We start from the raw sequence: 13019 nt of genomic DNA, 5'->3' as shown, positions 1-13019 counted from the left end.
TTAAAAATTGTAGATAGGATATTTTTTTTCATAAAGGCATATTTTATTTTGAAAAGTAAGCAATAATGAATTTAAAGACTTTTCAAAGTGTCGTCCCTGATTTGGAAATCAAGCCAACGAGTTATGAAAAAAAAATGTTATTATTGAAAGAATCAATTAAATGGATTAATTCACAATTAAGTAACATAGTATCTTAATTTAAAGGAACAAATTGAAATTTAACATTAAGGTTCAGGAAAAACAAGTATAATAAGTTCTACCATATTCGTACTTCTAAAATACCTATATCATCATTTCATAGAGATTCGTTATTGAAACATTTTTTAATGAAATATTACTTATGTTAAAAAAACAAGATGTCACCACGAAACAAAATGTCCTATCTACAATATTTAAAGTGACAATATAAGAATAATGTACCAGACAACCACGCCAAATACCTGGTCTCAAACTAGGGCAATTTCCTGTACATAAGTAGCTGCGCAACGGAATTCACTCTGGGACATTTCACAGAACCACTTTAGAAAAGTTAGTTTTTTCAATTGGTCCTACCGGAAATCGAACCTGGGACATACTCATCCAGTGCCCACAGTTCAAACCGTTGGGCTACCGTGGTGGTCATTACTTTTCCTCTGTCTTTTATAGCCGTGGATCATCTTATATACTCCAATCCATTCAGGTAACTAATAGCAACATTAAAATGTACCGAGTTGAAAAAAAACCTAGATTCGTGGAGAAAGGAACCAGTCTTATAAGCGTTATTAAAATAATATAATAATAATAATAACGCACGCACTCATAGCCCCACACCACACCCGCACTAGGGATACCCGGGATCGCGGATGCCATGGACATATACATAGAGAACGTAGACAACCACGTACAGAGTAAAAGTGCTTAGTGCTGGGACTTATCAGCTTGTTGTTGGCAGCTTTCGGGAAGCTCCGGGACGTCTTCTCGTCAGCAATACCGCAGTCCTTGAAAACAAAAGTCTTCGAGCAGTGCGTGTTTTGCTAGCGATGACTTACGGCTCCGAGACGTGGTCACTTCCTATGGGCCACATAAAAAATCTTAAAATCACTCAACCAGCTATGAAGCGAGCAATCCTCATCATTTCTCTACGTGATCGAATCAGAAATGAGGAAATCCGTAGAAGAACGAAAGTCACCGACATAGCTCGAAGGATCAGCAAGTTGAAGTGGCAGTGGGCAGGGCACATAGCTTGTAGAACTGACGGCCGTTGAGGCAGAAAGGTTCTTGAATGGAGACCACGAACCGGAAGGCGTTCAGTGGGACGGAACCCTACCAGATGGACGGATGACCTGGTAAGGGCGGCGGGTAACCGATGGATGCACGTCGCGTCCGATCAGCTGGACTTTGGGGGAGGCCTATGTTCAGCGGTGCACGACTTCCGGCTGGAATGATGATGATGATGACGGGACTTGTCAACTTATATCTCAGGGTGATGGACACAATGGCATTGCCCTTAAGATCTTTGCAATTTAAAGCTCTGAGCAGCAGAGCAGTTATATATACTTTTAAACTTTCGCGTTGCATTGTACTAACATTTGGAAACGGCAATAAACGCTTTTACATACGAATAGGTATTTTTCACGCCTACCTAGTTTCCCAACGTTTCGGCCAGGTTGCACTGGCCGTGGCCATGGGCTGACACTGTCAGTCAGCCTACCTGACTAACTAACTAATATACCTATTCGTATGTAAACGCGTTTATTCCCGTTTCCAAATGTTAGCAGTGCAGTTTTGGATTAGCGTGTCACTTACTTGGTCCCCTTACTTGGTATTATAATAATCTCAGTACAGAGTACTAAAAAAACCGACCTTAAAAGGCATTCACCCCCTAGTGTACCATCCTTAGAGGTAGATAGGAGGATATTTCTTCAAATTTTAATGAGACACGTAGGGGCCAATACTACGCTATAGTATTGACGCGTAATTATTTAAATAGATACATAAGTTAAGTTGTAAAAGGTTTATTGGTGAAGATACAAGATAGTTGAGGCTGTGTATCTCGTATGTGGTAGTTAAGTTGATAAATATCTAAATTGATTGTATGTTCGTTAAATACTAATTTAGTTGCCTACTCATGCGCACAAGTAAACAAACGGCCGCGGAAGTAGAATGCAAAGTAAGCGTAGTTCCGCTTACTTTGCATTCTACTTCCGCGCCGTGCCGTTGCCGTAAACCGTACGTGCTTCCTAGGTCAAAAAAGGAAGGACGCAAAGTAAGCGGAACTAAAATGTGCGGTTGTGAACAGGACCACTAGTGAGGTATCTATCCTCTTTCCAACAAAAAAAAAAGAATCATGAAAATCGGTTCACAAATGGAGTTATCGCGTAACATATCACAAAAAAATACAGTAGAATTGAGAACTTTGTCCTTTTCTTGAAGTCGATTTACAAAATACACAACGACATGTAGGTGGTACAAATATTTCCCCCAGCCCCGGAATCGAATCCGGAACCTCTGCGTGGCAGACCAGCACGGCAACCATTCGGCCACGGAGGCAGTTGCCAAAGAAGGTTATAATTACAATCACCTACGAGTACCCCCGGCACTAATGCAAGCATTACTTACCTGAGCTTGCTGTGGCTTGTTTCGAATTACGGCCAACTCCATAGGTTAATGGTGTCACGCATTATAAAGCAGTGTAGTGGCACCAATTGAGATTAACGTGCGGCCTCTAATTAGAAAAGTTTCCCCTTTTCTAATGAAAATGTGTAGTGGTCGTTTGCGCGATAAATTCTTAAGGCTAGTGAATTTTCTTATTGGTTTGTTTATTATTAAAAAAGAATCTTACGAACTTTATGTACTCAACTCTGCGAACTACACTCATCAAGTGTCTTGGGATCAAAGAATATTTTTAAAATATTTCATTACCTTATTAAAATGAAATAAAAATATCTTAATAAATTTATTAAATTACTTATTAATTTTTTAAATTATAAAATTTACCAAAAAACCATTGGTGTTAAAAAAAGGTAATTAAAAAAACTTGATTTTCAGTAATTGACAAAAACGTGCTTGATCCCTAAACACTTTTATTGTTTTGAGTTTTTTATACCGCTACTTTTCGAAATAAGTGGCAAAAAATTTTGTATTCCGAATATTATGCAAAATTTTTTAATCTCTACATATTACGATAGAGTACGCCCTTGGTTACTATTAATTCTAAATATTTTTATTCATAAGTAGACTAATATAATCATTTTAAGAACATTTATTTGACGACCCCCGTGGTCGAGTGGCAAGCACATCGGTTTTCATGGTGTCGCCATTTCTGAGGTCCCGGGTTCAATCCCCGGCCGGGATATTATAGAAAAACTAACTTTCCTATATTGTCTCGAGTCTGGATATTTGTGGTACCGTTCGTTGTTTCCGATATCCATAACACAATTGTGTTACGGATATCGGGATCACTTATATACTTTGGGATCAGAGCAACGTATGTCATGTTGTCTAATATTTAAGTATTTATTATTATTTATTTATTTATAGACCCAGCAGGACATGACAATAATAAAATTGAGAGGTTACTATATACGCAGCACATAATATGTTTTTATTTTGTAATATCAAGTGACGGGACGAACAAGACGTGCGCCTGATAGTAGATATGCTACACGCCTGTCCATAACAGTTGCAGTGCCACTCAGAGCCTTAAGTCGCAAAGATCTTAGGGGCACTGTCACTGCGCCCGTCACCCTGAGACATAAGTTGGCAAGTACCATGTGCACCCTTACCCTTCAAAAACGGTTTACACTAATGCTGATATTATTGCTTGGCGGCAGAAATAAGTAAGGTGGCTTAGTACTTCCTTGGACCCCGCATGACGTACCACTCCTTTCCTGTTAATTTTGCACGCCCTGGGCAACATTCTTCGAGTACCTTAGGCCGATTGGCAAATACTTTCACCACGGTGCTATCGTACCAATGGCATGCACTGTAATACTTTCCGCACACAACAATAAATACGTCTATTGATGGATTTTTTTACGCCTTAATCATTTCGTACGACAATCCGCGCTTTACAACGCGAATGCACTGCGAGATTATGTTAATGTGTACGTCGGTACACGGCGCGCGGCGGGCGTGCGCACATACAAACCGTGTTGTTGCTTTCGTATGGAGTTACCATATTTGTCCTTTTATATTATGCCATATCCGTCTTGTGCTTTACGTCACTCTGGCAGCTCTCTTAGGTCCGCATCAGCGGTGTCGATATCATACTAACTCAAATATATAGAAACATCCATTGATACATATTTCGTCACAGAAAAAAAACTCTAATCTGTTTGACAGTTCAATGATAGCCTCAAGTTTTGTTCGAGACATATCCGAACTCCACTACGGTTTGAAAAGAACGTTTTGATAATAAATCTATGACAAAAGCCTTTTGGAATGAGAAAAGTTTCAATAGAACTCGAACTAAGGATTCAAAGTTCATACCGTACGGTGCTATCTGCCTCACATCTCACATGGAGCAACAATGCAAAATATGCTGTACAGCAATATATAGTACCATATAGCAGCATGGTGTTTCCAGCTAAACAGTCTAACTATCGGGAATTATTTTGAACCCTAGATATAATAAAGCAACATGAGTGTAAAAATCACGTGTCATTAAAATAATACGTGCTACTCGTATATGAAAAAAAAATTTATTACTCTTTTTAAACCCGTTCATAAAATCCAGGACAGTGAAAGATATTTTATATAATACCAAGTGACGGAATGGACATGTCATGCGCCTGTTGATATGTGACACGCCTATCCATAATAGTTGCAGTGCGCTCAGAGCTTTAAATCGCAAAAATCTTGTGGTACCCACTGCGCCCGTCACCTTGCGACATAAGTTGACAAGACCCACTAGCACCTTTACCCTTCCTAACCGGAACGGCAGAATTAGGTGGCTAGAGATGCGAAAATTGCTTATGTTTTTGAATGTTAAAAGTATGTAATGTTGAAATAAACGTTTAATCGCAGAGACTTTTATGTTAAAAGAAGCTTGTGACGTTGTGTTCAAAGCGAAAAGCAGAGTAGACCACTAAAGGTTTTTTAAGTTAAGTAAGTTTATTTGTACTTATGTTCTTATTTTAAAAAGCAAACTTTTTAAGTGCTTTTCTTTTAAGCACCCACCTATCTGGTGGCAGTACTTACCTAAATGAACTCTTTCACAAGGAACTCCACTGCTATTAAAAAAATTCTCTAAAAATTTATCTTTTACTTTTATCAGCAGTCTCCTACTGATATCAAAAAAGCCACCGCCCGTCTCTGTAAACAACCGGTTAGGAAGCTTAAAAATAACACCCCTCTATATAAAATGGAAGTACAGGTAAACAAAGCTAATGTCGGTCGTAATTTAGGTAACTAGGCAGTAAACCACGCGTAATTGCACAACGCGTTGCGTCCATGCTGATGCTGTTTATAACTACAATGCTCTTGTGCATATCACCGGCGCGAATTAATATACCTTGTGTATAATTGGGATGTAATTGTTTTAGGTCAAACAAAAAAAAATGTAGTATACAATTTTCTTTATACTCTTCTTAGAAATTACTGTTAATAATTAAGAGGGAGCAGAGGAAAAATTCCTAATCTTCGATTTGATTTTAGAGGGGTATATCCACTTTAAAGTTAAAAATAAAATATTGTATGAGTAACTACACGATATATTCAAGCATAGACATTAATAAGAAACATAAAACAATAAAGTTTCCTCGATAGATAAAAACCACGAAATGACCTCTAATTTTCACATTTTTTCGATTTATCCTCAAAATGTTACAGGTTATTAGGACAAAAATCTGATAATTAATTATATTTATGCCTGATCGACAACTGTCACTACGGATTTTTTTTAATCCCTTTAGTTTTAGAGTTATTCCGCTAAAACGAATTTGGTACTTTTAATGCGCAAAATTCAACATCTCCTGTCGCATGTCATGCGAACTTCAGGCATATATTTGTTTCACAAATTTGGGCGGAGCCAACGTCAAAACTTTTTTGGCATAAGAGCTCTTAATTGAATATCATTGTGGTGAAACATGACATTCAATAAAAAACTAAATTACAATTAAAAGCGACTTCTCTAACCAGGGCTTGTAGCTGTAAAGGTACCAACTACTAACTGGGTGAAGAAATATTTTCATAGAATTCTCACAGTGCTATAACTAAAAAGTCGACAAAAACCGAAAACAAAGATCCGACAACGAGTACATAGAAAATTCGTGTGGTCCGCTGGTTCGTACCGTGGCTTAGTTGGCACAGCGTCTGGCACGATTTGCTAAGAGAAGACGGTTCAAACCCGGCCGGATCGAAGGAACTTTTTCTAAGTGTTCGACATTTGAAAAACTTAATTACTGCTATAATAAGTAAAATTATATCGAGTTAGCCGTAGTAGCTGTGGTATGACTTACCGCCTCTCAAGCAGAGGGTCTTGGGCTCAAACCGAATCGAATTCGAATACGGACTTGCACCTCTAAGTTTTCGGAATTGATATGCGAAATTTTATTTGAAATTTACAATGGGCTTTTCGGTGAAAGAAAGACATCGTGAAACCTGCACACATCTGCAAAGCAATTTAACAACTACATCCGAAACCCTCTCATGTGAAACCAACTGTATACAGGGTGTAACCGCAAGGTGTAGTCATATTAAAGGAGCCAAACCTATACTTGATCTAGACCCTCTGTGCAAAATATCAAATAAAAATAAGTGACTTTTAATGTTGATATAACTTTAATTATGTTTGTATAAATAGTGATTGTCCGAAACAACCACTGCGTCACAACTCTATTGCTAGTTACGTTACTACGACTTCACAAATTCATTAATGAAACCTGGGCGGCCGCAAGCGGGGCGAAAGAACAGCTGACTACAATTGAAATGCCACTGTAAAAACATGATTTGAATATGTTGATAACACGTTAATATTAAGTAACAAAATCTTTAAATACCTAGAAAAATCGAATTATTTCTAACAATATTATTTTATGCCATACAGGTACGTACTTATTTACATACAATTTAAAGGATATTTATTTACTTATTAAGCCCGTAGTTACGCACGCCTTCATCGTATACACATTCTACATAATTTTGTATTAATACATTTATTTACGACAATTTTACAATAGTGGATACTTTTTTAATTGGTACTTACCTACTGTGCAATTCATACACGTTTTAATGAATTTCCTACGAATTGTAATTCACTGTTGTACAATGTACGAAATATTGACTTGTTTACGATAATTTTGAATAATAAGTACAATCACTACACGCACTGCTGGCACATTTCACACATTTACAGGTAAGGTTCAAAATGCCGACCTCCATGCAATATGCATATTTCCGTGCGTCGGTACAGAGACTGCTCTACTCTTTGAAGCATCTGCCGAGTGATTTGACTAAACGCCATTTCGATCCGCTGCCTCATTTCTTCTGCGCTTTCACAGGACTCCGCATAAACAATATTTTTATATGACCCCACAAAAAAAATCGAGCGGTGTCAAGTCTGGGGACCACGCTGGCCAGGGTACAGGACCTCCCCGCCCAATCCACTGCGGGAGACGGTCGTTCAGATGGGAACGTACATTTCGAGCAAAATGTGCGGGTGCTCCATCGTGCTAGAAAGTCATCCCGTTTTCCATCACGAGTCTCACGTATTGTGTCACTGGCAGGGCCATCAGAACGTCATCCAAGTCTTCTGTTAGGAATCTTAAATAATTGGCCCCATTCAGACTTGCCGGCAAAAACACTGGACCGATGACGGCACAACCTATTATACCAGCCCACACGTTAATCCGCCTCTGGTGTTGAAAATTTGATTCCCTTGATACGCGGGGATTCAAATGAGTCCAAAAATGTTCATTATGCATATTGATAATGCCCGCACGCGTAAATGACGCCTCGTCTGTCCACAGTACCGACGAAGCGAAGTCGGGAGACCTCCCAACCTGGTCGCGGTACCAGCGGCAAAATGCCAAACGTAGATCATAGTCCGCTTGTAACAGCTCCTGCGTTCTTTGAAAATGGTATGGGTGCTGGCCATCATCCCGTAGCACACGCCACACACTCATATGGTTCACACCACCAAAGGCTGCCGCAGCACGACGAGTACTTGTCTTTGGATTGCCGAGAAAATGTTCCAAAACATCTGCCTCGAATTCTGGGTCTCGTGAACTCGGCCGGCCTTCAGAACTGGAACCACGGAACGATCCACTATTATGAAGTCTCATAACCATCTTCCTGAAGCATTCCACAGCAGGAAATGGTCGACGTCGATTTTCTGGGACGCCATCAATAAACTTTGCCCAATAAATTTGGCGAGGCTGGCGCAAGCTCCCATCGGCTGCGCCTACGCACAACATCATCTCTTAGTAATCACTACTGCTTAAGCGTGACATAGTTTAAATAAACACAAAAACAAGACACAAACAAAACGATGACACCTATTTAGTCCTCACAACGCAAACGGCAATTACAGACTGTTACAAAAAATTAAAAAATAGCACCTCTGCCTCAGCGGCGGCACATCAAAGGACGCCGACTGAAACGCAAATTTTGGAATATAGGGTAACGTTTTCATAATGTACCTACAGGATGAAATTAAAATTATTACCATCCTTTTGAAATAAGACCCTTCTCCTGATACAAATTACATCATTACATACACATTAAACGAATACCTATATCCTACGTCTACGACCTTCAACGTTGCACTGCATACGCCTTTGTTTGTAAACAAGCTCTGACCATCACCCGTACCACTTCCACATAATGCAAGAACTGACTGAGTGATTACGGATATACTGCACTAAGGAGGCAGTCACCCATCGGAAACTCACGACGTCCGAAACGAAAGCCTAACACACTACACCATGGAGGCAGTCGACTATAGGAATCAAATCCACGACCTCCGAAACGAAAGCCTAACACTCTAACCACTACACCATGGAGGCAGTCGACTATAGGAATCAAATCCACGACCTCCGAAAACAAAGCCTAACACTAACCACTACACCATGGAGGCAGTCGACTATGGGAATCAAATCCACAACCGCCGAAACGAAAGCCTAACACTCTAACCACTACACCATAGAGGCAGTCGACTATGGGAATCAAATCCACGACTTCCGAAAAGAAAGCCTAACGCTCTAACCACTAGACTATGGAGGCAGTCGACTATGGGAATCAAATCTACGACATCCGCAAAGAAAACCTAACACTCTAACAACTACCCCATAGAGCCAGTCAACTATGAGAATCGAATCCACGACCTCCGAAACGAGTCTAACATTAACCACTAATCCACATCACCATGTATAAAATCAAATGCTGGCGGCGAAAATCAAAGGTGATATTTTTGCCGCCAAAGTTGCCGCCAAAGGCTTGCGACTTCGCTACGATTACGTATCGCGTACGCAAGGCGACTAATCTTGATACTTTGTTTATTTAGGTAAGATTTTTTATGGTTTTACACTATTGCTAATTTAAACTATTCTAAAATATTTCTTTAGATGAGTAGATATTATTAGGAAGTAAGAACCTTAATAGGTTCAACGGATATTAATTATTTCAATTTCACCATGTAATAAACCCATACCCAGAAAGTTGTCGTGTGTAGATAAGTCAAATTAAGCGTAAGCCTGTTGTTAGAAACGTGCGCTCAGCAATAGACGTATGTAAGTTAGTAAAGTACTATTTTTTGCACAAGGTTTAGTCCACTGCACTTGCATAGTAAGTACTGGTTGGAAACTTGACATTCTCGCATCTTTGAAGATTTCGGCAATTATCTCCGAAATCAAGTTTTCTCACGATATTTTCATTTCCAAGCAAGTGATGAAAATTTATTTTATTTTTATTTTTTATTTTTTATTTATGGCACAATGTACAGACATCAGATACAGAAAGTGAGGAAAATAAAAACACTTAAAAATTAATACAACAGGCATATCTGTGCCCAATTATTACTGTGCTCAACATTCATTTTAAAACATTTAGATATACTTAAACAGACACTAAATCAATCATAAAAAAAAATTAAATTAAATTAAAATTACAATAATTAATTCGTGGTCAACGATCAAAACTAATTTCTTGACGTTTACCGACCTTCAGGTTGCACCTTTTCGATGAAACTGTCCCAATACAAAATTTCAACTTTTTGGGAATAAAAAAGAAAATAAGATTTCAAGTTTTTTCATATTTTCATATTATTTTATTTATTACCTACTCTTGAAGTACTAAAGGTGATGGCCTTATTAGTCTTTGAAAATAATGAGGAAAAATGGAACTTTACAACTGAAAATTGTTTCTGATCATTTTAATGTTCAACAATTTAAAAACATAATTTACAAAAACTAGTCGCCAATAGGTCTTTTTTTTAACGATTTTTTGTTATCATTTAACGTATTAAGAATTAAGTCTTTTTAATGTTCATCAGCTAAGCAAGATGTCATAACCCTTGATATTGTTTTGTGGTCCCTGTTTCACAATTAAAAAAGAAGAAAGTCCACGAAACAAAATAGTAAGTCCCTTTAAAAAGTAAGTTACTAAAAAAATTTTTTTTTTTTAAATATTAAGCGACGGGTCGAACAAGTCGTGTACCCGGTGGAAAGCGTCACGCCTGTCCATAACAGTAGCACTGCCGCTCGAAGGCTACTGCTACGGCGTCCATCTCTCTGAGACATAGTTGACAAGTCCCATGTGCCTGTAATTTCACCAGCACCCTTACCCTTCAAAACTGTAACACGGTAATGTGGCAGTACTACCCTGGACGAACTCACAAGGAGCTCTACTGCTACTAGTGATTTTTGAATATGATTTTCGGAACGAAAATGGCTCAAATGCTAATCCGTCAGTGGCAGCGTGTTGTCTTTGCAAATGCAGATTCAACAATAAATGCGGCGTTAATATTTCGACGCGGGAGTAGAATTTTTAAACTGAAAGAACAAAATGAAAGGGACCTTTATGAATCAGTGCTATTCGAGCTTTAATTGCACAATTTCATCTTCACCACAGCAGTGTGACTAATGTAACAAAATATTTTTTTAAGATGGTTTTACGGTATAAACTCATTTTTTAATTTTTTGATTTGGGTCGCTTTCATTGTAAGGGTGCGAAGTATAGTCGGATAATTGCGTCATATTGCGTCATGCGTTAGAAGAAACCTACCGACTGATTCGCTATAATGCGTTAGAACAGTACCGACGGATGGAAAGAGACAAATTTCATTCATTAAAATACAATAGATGAATGCGTATGGTAAAAAGAAACAGAGATAACTTTAAATATGTGTTTTTTAGAGGACATTAGTTTTATTAATGGATATTAAATGGAAATTTGTGTATTTTGTATGTTTGAAGATATGAAGTTAACGAAACCATATTACGTTATTATGTACTAAGTTTTAAATAATAGTTTTATTATGAACTAGTGTATTTTGGCAAAGTAATCGATAATATTTATTTTTCATTAAATGTTCACACGCATATTACATGAATAAAATAATAATAAATTTAGTAAATTATAACATAGTAATAAGAATATGGCATTAAGTACTTTATCATTTACAATAACATGCCTGAATTTCACAATTTTTTCAAGTTACGTAATTTGGTTGTATTATGATACTCAATAGAGATGTGATGTGACTATTTATTTTCGTTAAATGACATCAGCTGATCGAAACTGTTCATGGCGAAATTTCCATAAATAACGTAGTTTGTACTAAAACAACTTTGCTAAATAGTTTCATACCATTAACTGAATCCGACCTTCAAATATGACTACACCTTGCTGTTACACCCTGTATAGGCTATTATTACTATCTATCGAGTTCTAGGATTCGAAACAAAAATAATGAAATTTTTACGAAGACATTCTGATTATTACCCGTGGCCGTGAAACCTGTAAAGGACCCGTAACAATCATGTGTATTACCTGAATTCATCCATTATTGGGTATAGTATATCCGCAACTCTGTTGTCACTGAAACATTTTATAGCAGTAAGGGTCCTTTGAATGAGTTCGTCCGGGGAAGTACTACCACCTTATCTATTTCTGCCACTAAGCGGCAATGTGATGCGTTCCGGTCTTAAGGGAAGGCAGGTGAAATTACAGGCATATGGGACTTGTCAATTTATGTCTCTGGGTGACGAGCGTAGTTGCAGTGCCCTTCAGACATTTGCAATTCGAAAAAAGGTCTGAGTGGTACTGGCGCATAACTTGTTCGTTCCGTTACGTAATATCTTTATAAAAAAAATTTTTTCGTATCTAAATCTTTCGGGTCCTTTACAGGTACCATAACCTTCTTTTTTCGGATCTAAAATACGTATATTTGTTTGTAGCCCATTCAAATTTTTACTTATTTCGGTCTATACAATTTTTTTAACGGTCACGACTTTGATAACGAAGAGACCATCAAACGATATTTAGAGCTGTTGTTGTGTATATGACGCATCATTCCTTTACAGTATATCTGACGTAACTTGAACAATAATCGGCGAGCACTTTACGTCGATTGGCAATTCGTTTCACCGCGATGACAAACATTATAATGTATGGCATCAATCGATAAGAAGAAGACCTGTATTTTAAAAGTAAAGATAGGAATTTTTCTGAAAGGTTAATTTTAAAATTACCTGAAGGATGGCAAAGAATATAGATCATTGTAGACAATACATAACTGTTTAAAGTTTGATATTTATATTTCCGCATTGATACCGCAGACTTCTTGGGCAAACCAATACTTAGAACATTATTAGACAAGTACAAAGTTACCTTATGTTTCCCCAAGTTGATGATAGAGCAACCCAGAACAGCTTCTCTGCCGATGTGGAAGGTATGATTGCCTATGGGGCGCTCGAACTGGGGTTCATCAGGCATCTTACGCGTCGTCATGTAGAAATCTGTGGACAATTAATGATAAACTTATGATTTAAAAGTATAATAGTAGTTTATATGACTGTTACATAATAAAAGGTATCAAA

General features: G+C 37.8%; 1 protein-coding gene across 1 annotated transcript in view; it reads right to left on the bottom strand.

Annotated features, from left to right (window-relative positions):
* The window catches only part of LOC113239103 (lachesin-like), a gene marked incomplete at its 5' end in the record, with an annotated part of 94536 nt that extends 81598 nt beyond the window's left edge, over window positions 1-12938 (bottom strand). Inside the window, one exon of the mRNA XM_026475968.1 lies at window positions 12774-12938. Within this exon, the coding sequence (XP_026331753.1) occupies window positions 12774-12938 (165 nt within the window). The remainder of the gene's footprint in view (window positions 1-12773) is intronic.
* Between the last annotated feature and the right edge of the window lie 81 nt (window positions 12939-13019).

The sequence above is a fragment of the Hyposmocoma kahamanoa genome, unplaced genomic scaffold, assembly GCF_003589595.1.
Source record: "Hyposmocoma kahamanoa isolate Upper Pololo Valley unplaced genomic scaffold, ASM358959v1 99516, whole genome shotgun sequence".
NCBI classification, from domain to species: domain Eukaryota; kingdom Metazoa; phylum Arthropoda; class Insecta; order Lepidoptera; family Cosmopterigidae; genus Hyposmocoma; species Hyposmocoma kahamanoa.
Note: the sequence above shows the minus strand (reverse complement) of the source record. Positions and strands in the feature narration are given on the sequence as shown.